Here is a 10,009-nt window from a genome sequence, read left to right as displayed (position 1 = left end):
TAAAAACTAATAAAAATGACAAACGCATATAACAAAATAACAAAAATAAAACATAATTTAAAGTATTAACAAATATATTAATAGTATATAAATAATACTAAAATAACACTTGAAATTAATTTGAGTTTCAGTGTTTTTTAAGGTCATACACAGAATCAAGAAGCTCACCTTTGTCATTAGAAACCACTTGTGTGAGACTAAAGTCTTGGCAGTTCATCTCCTCCAAGTTGTGTTTCTCCAGAGCTCTCTGAATCACCTGAGCTGTCTTGTCTTGACTGGTTATCTAAAAATAAAGAGATGATAAAGTTTCAAGACTTTAGATTTGCTGGGGTTGACAACTGAGTAGAAAGCCACAGACTCATTGCCACTAGAAAGATGTAAAATAAAAGAAAAAAAAGAAAAAAAAAAAGACATGAAGCATGAACACCACAGAAATCACCAAATATTAAAGCCAACTTACCAAAATACTTTTATAAACATTTCCGTTGTTGCCAAATTCCACACTGACTCTGACAATACAAGAATCGGCGACCTGCTTGTTGTACATGGGATGTTTGAGAGAAGGAGAGGATGATGAAGATGATGCAGATGAAGTAGGGGAGGGGCTGTCGGGGTTCAGGGCAGACAGATCCGTCTGTAGGCATCTTCGAAAAGAGCTGGGCGGAGTCGGAGAGGAGCTGGGTGTGTCTACTGAGGTGTCCTGACAGGATACGGATGGTGACTGTGAATGAGGGAATGGAGAAAGACTATTTACCTCAACAAACCTAATTATCTGTAAGAATTCTGTTAAGAGCATAGCACGGGTTTTTCATATATAATTTAAGTGGCAACTGACCATATGAAGTGTATCAGATAGCTTAATCTTTCATAAGTATATTTCTTTTAGGTGTTCAGCAACACAGATTGCAAGCAATAAATACTTTGGTAAATGATGTGTCGAATGTAAAACATCACCGACTGGCGGTATTGTCATCTAATACACTGTGTTCTGTCAACTTAACTGAAGCTCTGTGTTAATTGTGCAAACATGAACTACTTTGTGACTGCAAGGTTAAGGTGAAACAAACAAGTCACAAACAACCGAATGGATTTTAATAACCCAAAGGCCTCAGTAAAAACAAATAGTCAAAATAGGTTTAGAGATAATATTAGACCTGTCAGATTTAGGCCTATTGATTTAGTACAATTGATTACAAATTAATAATGCAATAAACAAAAGTAACATTTAATTAAACCCGCTGCCGCACTGAAAGACACTGAAAACACAGCAAGATGTCATGCAACAGCTAAAGACTGACTAAAGTCTGATGCAGGTGTACATCAGTGTTATTTTAGTATTATTTATATACTATTACAGTATTTATTAATATTTTTAATTAACTTTTATTTTTATATTTTCAGTTTTCATTTTAATTTTAGTTTTAAGTTTTAGCAATTTTGCTTTTGTCATTTTTTTATATTTCTATATAGCCTTATTTCAGTTTTAGTACTTAAAAGTACTTTTTAGTAGTTTAATACAAAAACATGAACAAATGAAATAATGTTTTTAAGTTCTTCATCAAATATTAAATGTATTTATTTTTTTTGCTTCATTTCAATTACCAAAATAACTTTTTTTTTTTTTTTTACAGTTTTAGTAAATAATAACAACACTGAATCTGAGAATGAAGTCTGTGTGAACAGCTCCTACAGCTGCGTCAGACATATTGACAAAATCAAAATGATTGCAAATTGGACTTATGGACAATATAGAAATAAAGCCATAAATATACTGACATTTTTTGTCAATTGTTTTGCTTTATATAATGTAATGTCTCAGCAAATATAAGTCATTATGTTCTGCTGATGGATTAATCATATCATAATTAATTTGAATAAATACTTTATTCGATTGACAGCCTAAACTTTTTTTAAAAGAACAAAATATTGTAACATCTATAAGAGTATATGAGGTAGTAAATAACAAAAAGGTCTGCAGCTCTGGTCTACAGTTTTGTTACCTGTATTTTGTATCTAAGTGGTGAGAGGTTGGGGCTGCTGAGATCTTCCATCTCTGAGCCACTGGAGCCAGAGGATGATACACTGATCTGATCAGCAAAAGTCTTCTTTGAGAGGTTCTCACTGCCAGACAGCAATCTGCAGTGAGCAGAAGAGAAACATATGTCACAGAAACACAAGTTAGCAAAATGTCTTTTTACTTTTAGAATAGTCTGGGTCCACAAATTGCGTTGAAACTGCATCTCAAAACAACACTCACGAGGTCAGTTTCTTGGTGATGAGCCGGTGGCTCCAGGGGTTGGGAGAGCTGGGACAGGGGTCAACTGGTGGCTCCAGTTCTCTTGACAACTCATAGCTAATGAGAAAGAAAGACTAACAGTTGATATCTAAATATCTGAGATGCTGATATTCTGAAGTTCCCAAAGTACCACTGCCACGAATTCATATTTCTTTTCATTTCAACCAACATTGTTAGCAGGAAATTGATCAAACTGAATATAATCATCAAAATGTGCAAGAGGTGTCTCACCTCTTCTGATCAGAAAGAGGTATGCTGGTGTTGATCCAGGAAATGATGCGAGGATGTGATTGGAGATTGTACTGAGCACATGACGCCTGCAGCTGCCTGATCTGAGACAGAATCTCAAACTCCTGAACGCAGAAAGGAATGGAGAAACACACGTCAGCACTCTTGACACACTAGCATTTGGTATAAAACCTAGTGAGCTTCTTTTCATTGAAACAATATGAAGGCTACAGTGATTGTACTTACTTTTCTGCGCTTCTCAAAGTTGATGAGACCCCCCTGTGAGCACACAGAAGAGAGTTTATCATTTAAACAAAGAAACGTCAGTGTGGGAACTGAAAAAAAAAAAAAACTACTATGTATATGACATGAATTAAGGTCAGAAAAAAATTCTCACCTCTACATTGTCACTTAGTGCTGTGTCCAACATGGTGAGAACGGTCAGATAAGTGCCCAGGTACGGCACCTCACCACTGGAGGGGGTCTGTCAGAAAAACAAACTTGTCAGGCAAAAATACAGTAACAGTTTGGGGTCGGTCAAGATTTTTTAATGTTTTTGTCTCTTATGCTCACCAAGGCTGAATTTACATGATTAAAAAAAATACAGTAAAATCAGTCATATTGTTAAATATTATTACAATTTAAAAGAACGGTTCTCTATTCTAATATATTTTTTAAATGTAATTTGTTCATGTGATGGCATTGTTCATATGATCCGTTACTCCAGTCTTCCAAAAATATATGCCGATGTGGTGCTCAAGAACAGTGTTGGGCAAATTACTCCGAAAATGTAATCAAATTACTGATTACTGATTACTCATTTTAAAAGTAATCACATTACTGTTCTGATTACTTTATTTCAAAAGTAATTAGTAATTAGTTACATTACTTGCACCTGTTAATCGTTTATATTTTATATTAGTTCATGTAGCTTTTGTGCAATAGATGAATAACAATTTATTTGTTTTAGATATTTTTATGTTTAGATATTTCTATTTTGCGGGAGTCCCGTGAATCATTTTATTCTCCCGCATCCCGCACACACACGAGTCTGCACTCGCCTATCAAGTCTTGTCCCGCGCCGCACTCTGTCGCGTCGGGTCTCGCGGGAGCAGGTCTCTAATCCACTGGCACTTGACTCGACAGTGCCTGTGCTACATCCTTTTTAGGTCTCTAGATTATAAAACACTGCATTCTGTCAGCAATGTAACGCGGCAGTAACGTATAGAGACCTCGGCTTGTAACTATACTCTAATTACTATTTTGAAAATTATAACGCGTTACATTTTTAAATTACTCCGTTACTAAAAACGTAATCAAATTACAGTAACGCGTTACTAAGTAATGCGTTACTGCCCAACACTGCTCAAGAAACATTTCTTATTATGAATGTTGTTTCTCATTATTGTCAATATTTGTGGAAATGTGGATTTTTTTGTGGATTTTTTTGATACATTGAAAGCTCAAAAGAACAGCATTAATTTGAAATAGAATAATTTGAAAGTTTTTATTGTCACTTTTGGTCAACATAATGCATCCTTGCTGAATAAAAGTATTAATTTCTTTCAAAACATTTACTGACTTTTGAACAGAAATATATATTTCAACTGAAACACAAAATCCACACACATACTTCAATTAAAAGCTTCCTCTTTTAAGCACACACATCTTTTCCAAAAAAGCTAAAAGTGATTTATGCTGAGCATAAATATCTCAGTTAGAGGAACACGCTGTTGATGCATCTTTACTGGTGATACAAGCAACCCCATCATACTGTGTCAGCTAGCATTATGGTAATACCTTTTTGGGTCTTTTAATTAAGGAGTTGGCAGATTCAGATTTAGACAGATTTTCATATCGAAAATTAAATTACTTGAGTCAAACTAGACCAGCAAGCAAATGAGCCAGTGCAGATGCATACTTCCCAAAAAGGGCAGTTATTTCCCAGAAACAACAGCTTAATAATATTTTTAAAAGCAACTTATGACAGTGGCCTTAAATAAGCCAAATGTACTACTTTCAGCAGGGCCTTGTTATTATGACAAATAATAGTGAATCTTACCATGTGCTTAGATGTAGGACTGAGTCTGGGAGACTTCGAAGCGGTGTGAGTGTCTACATCAGCTGCCTGGTTTCCTTCCTAAATCAATCACAAAAAATAGATAACATGACATTTGGCATACTAAAATGCAAACAGTGAAACTGATTTTGATAAACATATGATTGAATACAGAGTATTAGATACACTGAAACAACTGGCCTAGAGAAACATTTACATAAATCACTTTAGAAAACATTCAAAATCAATCTCCCACACCCAAAGTAATGCCACAATACAAGATAAGAACAATTACTTAACAGAACATAATAAAAGATTGAGGAAGGAGGAATGGGAGAGACTATTATTATGAGCCGGCACAGATAAAAACAATGAATGTTTTGTTGTTATACACTGGATACTAAACACTGCAGGACATTACGGGATGTTGTGCCTCCATAATGGTTTCCTTGCCAACAAGATGATTCATTTTTTAACCTCAGCCCTACTGACTTACTCTTTGTATGTGAGCTAAAGTGAAATAGGGTGTGGAAAATATTGAATGTTGCCTGGTAGTGTCTTTTAAGATAGTAAAAAGGACATAAAAGCAGCCATGGGATGAGATAATGTCATGATCTTATCAGAGATTCAACACCGCTATCGGCGCTTACATATAATGTTAAAACATTAGAGGCATCTGTTTGCACATTGCAGGCCAAAGTGTTAGATATTGATGGAAGTCTTTTTTCTTTTGAAAGAAAAATACTTTTATTCAGCAAGGAGGTCTTAAATTGGTCAAAAGTGATAGTAAAGATATTTATAATGTTATAAAGTTGCAATGTTTCTATTTCAGATAAATGCTTTTCTTTTGAACTTTCTATTAATCAAAGAATCCTGAAAAAAAATGTGTATTTTATAACTTTTACTAAATTACATTTTGAAATATATTCAAATCAACAGCATTTTAAATTGTAATAATATTTCACAATTATACTGTATTTTTGATTACATAAATGCAGCCTAAGGGTGCTTTCACACTTGGTTTGCTTGCCTGGTCCGAACCAGAGTTCGATTGCTCCCCCCTCCCCCTGCCGGACTGCGTTCATATTATTTTATTTGGGTCCGAACCGCAGTTCGTTTGGGTCAACAAGCCAGCAGCTGTTTACCCCGTTGCTTAGACCGTTCGTTTTGTTTACAAAGCTTCGGTACATAACGGCACTTACGTCTGTCTTACGAATGTACTGCAAATGCTCTAAAGAAAGATGAAGGCGAACAGAAATTAGATATACAGCTCTCTGCTTGCACCGCGTCAGTCACGCTCGTCAGGAAAGTGAGTGAAACACACACAAACACACATTTTAATCAAATAATATGTCATTAAAAGCGGTTTACTTCCGTGATTTGGTACGATTGCGTTCACATCAACAGTGAACCGTACCGGAATTCACATGAACCGTACCCCAGACCACCCTTTTTAAGCAGACTCGGGTACGGTTTGCGGGTGCGCACCAAAAGTGCTAAACAGCAATCGCACCAGGGTTCGTTTTAATCGAACCAAACATGACAAGTGTGAATGCACCCTTAGGGTGTATTCACACCAGGAAAGTCCGCTAGTTCACTTGCTTTGGTCCGGACCAAATACAATGTTGATTATTTTTGTTTGGTGCGGTTCGCTTTCACATTGCCCTTTTAGCAAGTAAACCAGAAACTGTAAACAAAACCACTCATGTGCTTAAGGTCATCCATTCATTGGTTCATTCAAAATCAACAGCATTTTAAATTGTAATAATATTTCACAATTATACTGTATTTTTGATTACATAAATGCAGCCTAAGGGTGCTTTCACACTTGGTTTGCTTGCCTGGTCCGAACCAGAGTTCGATTGCTCCCCCCTCCCCCTGCCGGACTGCGTTCATATTATTTTATTTGGGTCCGAACCGCGGTTCGTTTGGGTCAACAAGCCAGCAGCTGTTTACCCGGTACGGTTGTTTGGTGTGCACCAGAGTGCGATTGCTGTATTCACACCTGCCCAAAAGATCCGCACCAAAGGGGGAAACGAATTTGAGTTCGATTCAATCGAACCAAACAAGACAGGTGTGAATACACCCTTAGTGGGCATAAGAGACTTCTATCAAAAACATTAAAATCTTACATAATTTTAACATAAAAAACATGCAGGCAAATCTGTGAAGCATACCTCTACAAGTATCTCTCGATTGACCAGCACACAGTTCTCATCAGGAAATGTGTCGCACAGGAGATTGAAGGCAGCCATACTCTCCCTGAAATTACATATATTATCCATTTAAATTTAATACCATGTGTTGTGCAAATTTAATATGTGCACTACAGGTTTAGAAACTATTCATGTCAGGATCAGAAAGCACTACCTGCTGATTGCCGCCCAGGTTTTCTTTAGCCGGTAAACAGCATTGCACTGAAGAGCAGATAAGATGGCTCTCAGAGAGGAGAAGTTTCTCAACTGACGGCACTCCTGTAATCCAAAAAATTATAAAAAATATAATGCCTTTGGTTTAAGAAGAGGAAAGAAATATTAACTTCACAAATTTACACTGGATCAAATATGTAACAACACAAAGTGATAAGGAAATCTTTAAACATCTGTACCATTAAAACTGATAGTAGTAGTTAGACATAAACATCAACAGTTTAATTATCTTAATTTGCTCAGCAAAATTGTTTGCAAAATGTTGCTCTGTCACAACAGTAATTGACCTGAAAAAGAAAACTTGAGCAGAGTATTCCATCTATTATAGTGCTCCTTGTGGCCATGCTGAGAACTGCACAAGTGCAACACGTACTTCCATTATGAATTGTGCTCTGACATATTTCAGAATCAAATTTTTTTAGAATGTTTCGGGCCTCATACGCACCTGAGCTACAGAGATCCACTTCTCAATAATCTTTGCCCTGTGTGTAGGGCCGCTACGAGTGCAGGATGGGGAACCGGGAGGGGATGTGGAAGGAGGGCACAGCAGAGAGGTGATAACGCAGTTAGTGACGGCATTGAACTGGGCAATGGTAGCACGAACCGTGGGTGCTAGATTCCGATTCTCTTTCTTGTCCCTTTGAGACCAAATGCAGCCAAGGCAGTGAAATGGAACCACTTTGACAAAGAGTTCCTGAGAAAGAAATGGAAGCAGATGAATAAAAGTAAGCCATAAATAAAAACCAGCCTCAGTATGTAAATCTTGACACCTACAGCATCTAAGAGCGTGAGCTGCTCAGCAATGTCTCGTGCAGGGAAGCCCAGTACATCCCCCATCTCTTCTATGTCCTGTCTGTCCGTGATGTCTTCAGTTGCCCGATTCTCTACAGCAGCTGTGCTGGCTTCTGCTGATGTACCTGTGTGTTTGTCTGTTATTTAGCGTAGATTTTTTTGGTGTGTGTGCATAAAAGCTAAATTAGCCATATTTCAAGACTTGCCTTCAGTCTGAAATTTTCTGAGAAGAGCATCGGCTTGATGAGCCAGACGTCTGAAACAAAGGCGATGATGCAGATGAGCACAGAGCAGCCGAAGAGCCTGGTGATCTGGAGAGTCCCGAAGGTCCTCTTGATACTCGTCTAACCACAGCCGGATCAGACATGGCATAGAACTGCGCGCACACACACACACACACACGCATTGTATTGGAGTAATTAATGAAGCTCTTGGAATTAGAATGAATAATCAAGATGAATAACCAGTTTCACTTTACTAATAATAGATAATGATTGCACTGGACAACCAGTTTCAATTTAAAGTTCATTATAAAACAATATTTGACCACAGAATATAACAATTGACCAATCAGAATCAAATATTCCAGGACATTCCTAAACATGTGAATTCAACTCACCTCCTAAAACAGACACTGTTGTCCAGATTGGTGACCATGTCCTCTCTACAGAGACAAATAAATAAGTCTAAATTTTATATTCAAAACATTCCTAAAACCATTCAAAAGAAGTTTTAGGATTATGAACATTGTAACAATTTCTGACACAAATGTGTAACAAGTGATCTTTTGAGGCCTATTACCTTTATTTATGCTTAAACAAAACACAAAGGACTCTCGCGGTTCAACAAAAGCGCCTCTGACGTGAGACAAGTCAAGTGAAACCTGTTCAACAGTGTGAGGTGTTCTCCTCCATTCCACTGCGTCACTGATTTGTATAATGTGATAATGGACTGTCATAATTCCACAGGAATAAAAGACGTCTCTGGGAAATACTCTGCCTCATACTGAATTTAGAACTTGGGCTTCCCCCCTCATTTGATTATTCACAATCCCTGAGCCTTGTAGAATGTATGTCATGTAAATTCCCTCATATTTAAATACATGTGGCATAGCTGTGTCTGAATTGGAAATCAATGACTTTATGAAGGTACCTCCAAAGGAAACAGGCCTGTAATGCACATAACATCATGTCTAATGTGCTAAGACATTCAAAATTTGCCATTTTTATTCCTTCCACCAACAGATAAGGCATATGTTTGTGGTATATCACCAGATGAAGGTATGATGGAATGTTATGGAAACATAACATTCAGAGGTACCTTGATGCCACACTTCCTCCATTCAGGTTTTGGAAACAGCCCATATCCGTTATAACTGTCACTGACGCACAATAAAAAAACATGACTAGCTACAGTTATTATATAAAAATGTTGGTTCATTCCTCACAATTGTAATTGTATTAGATGGAACACAAGTGGATTACTTTTTGGTTCTTATCGGAGCATGACAGCCCAAGCTGCTGTTCACTTTTACTGTATGGAAAACAGAAGCTTAAACATTCTGCTAAACATCTATTTTTGTGGGGGAAAAAAATGAATTTCTTATGCTCACCAAGGCTGCATTTATTTATTTGATCAAAAATACAGTAAAAATTGTCATATTGTAAAATATTATTACAATTTAAATATTTAGAATATTACAATTTGGAATATATTTAGAATATATTTTAAAATGTAATTTATTCCTGTGAAACAAAGTTGTATTTTCAGCATCCTTACACCAGTCTTTAGTGTAACATGATCCTTCAGAAATCCTTCTAATATGCTGATTTGGTGCTTAATATTTTTGTGGAAACCATGATAATTTTTTTCAGGATTCCCTGATGAGAACATTCTGATAGGACATTCAGAATAACAGCATTTATTAGCTAGAAATCTTTTGTAACATTATAAATGTCTTTATAAATGTATTTACTGACACTTTTGATCAATTTTATGCATAATTGAATACAAGTATTTGTTTACTTTAAAAAAATCTTAGTGACGCCAAACTTTTAAAGGGGTCATATGATGCGATTTCAATTTTTCCTTTCTCTTTGGAGTGTTACAAGCTCTTGGTGCATAAAGAAGATCTGTAAAGTTGCAAAGACTAAAGTCTCAAATCCAAAGAGATATTCTTTATAAAAGTTAAGAGTCAACCATGCC

General features: G+C 36.4%; 1 protein-coding gene across 1 annotated transcript in view; it reads right to left on the bottom strand.

The window, feature by feature from the left end:
* Nucleotides 1-10,009, bottom strand: part of LOC107713075 (ral guanine nucleotide dissociation stimulator-like 1) — a gene marked incomplete at its 5' end in the record, with an annotated part of 19,771 nt that overhangs the window by 3,780 nt on the left and 5,982 nt on the right. The window contains 14 exons of the mRNA XM_016518498.1: nt 169-283; nt 461-721; nt 2,001-2,136; nt 2,258-2,353; nt 2,528-2,649; nt 2,771-2,803; nt 2,922-3,008; nt 4,587-4,664; nt 6,761-6,845; nt 6,954-7,057; nt 7,458-7,706; nt 7,787-7,929; nt 8,011-8,180; nt 8,424-8,468. Coding sequence (XP_016373984.1) covers nt 169-283; nt 461-721; nt 2,001-2,136; nt 2,258-2,353; nt 2,528-2,649; nt 2,771-2,803; nt 2,922-3,008; nt 4,587-4,664; nt 6,761-6,845; nt 6,954-7,057; nt 7,458-7,706; nt 7,787-7,929; nt 8,011-8,180; nt 8,424-8,468 — 1,724 coding nt within the window. The remainder of the gene's footprint in view (nt 1-168; nt 284-460; nt 722-2,000; nt 2,137-2,257; nt 2,354-2,527; nt 2,650-2,770; nt 2,804-2,921; nt 3,009-4,586; nt 4,665-6,760; nt 6,846-6,953; nt 7,058-7,457; nt 7,707-7,786; nt 7,930-8,010; nt 8,181-8,423; nt 8,469-10,009) is intronic.

Source organism: Sinocyclocheilus rhinocerous, unplaced genomic scaffold (genome assembly GCF_001515625.1).
Source record: "Sinocyclocheilus rhinocerous isolate Xijiao unplaced genomic scaffold, SAMN03320098_v1.1 scaffold1982, whole genome shotgun sequence".
NCBI lineage: Eukaryota > Metazoa > Chordata > Actinopteri > Cypriniformes > Cyprinidae > Sinocyclocheilus > Sinocyclocheilus rhinocerous.
This window is presented reverse-complemented; position numbering and strand designations above follow the sequence as displayed.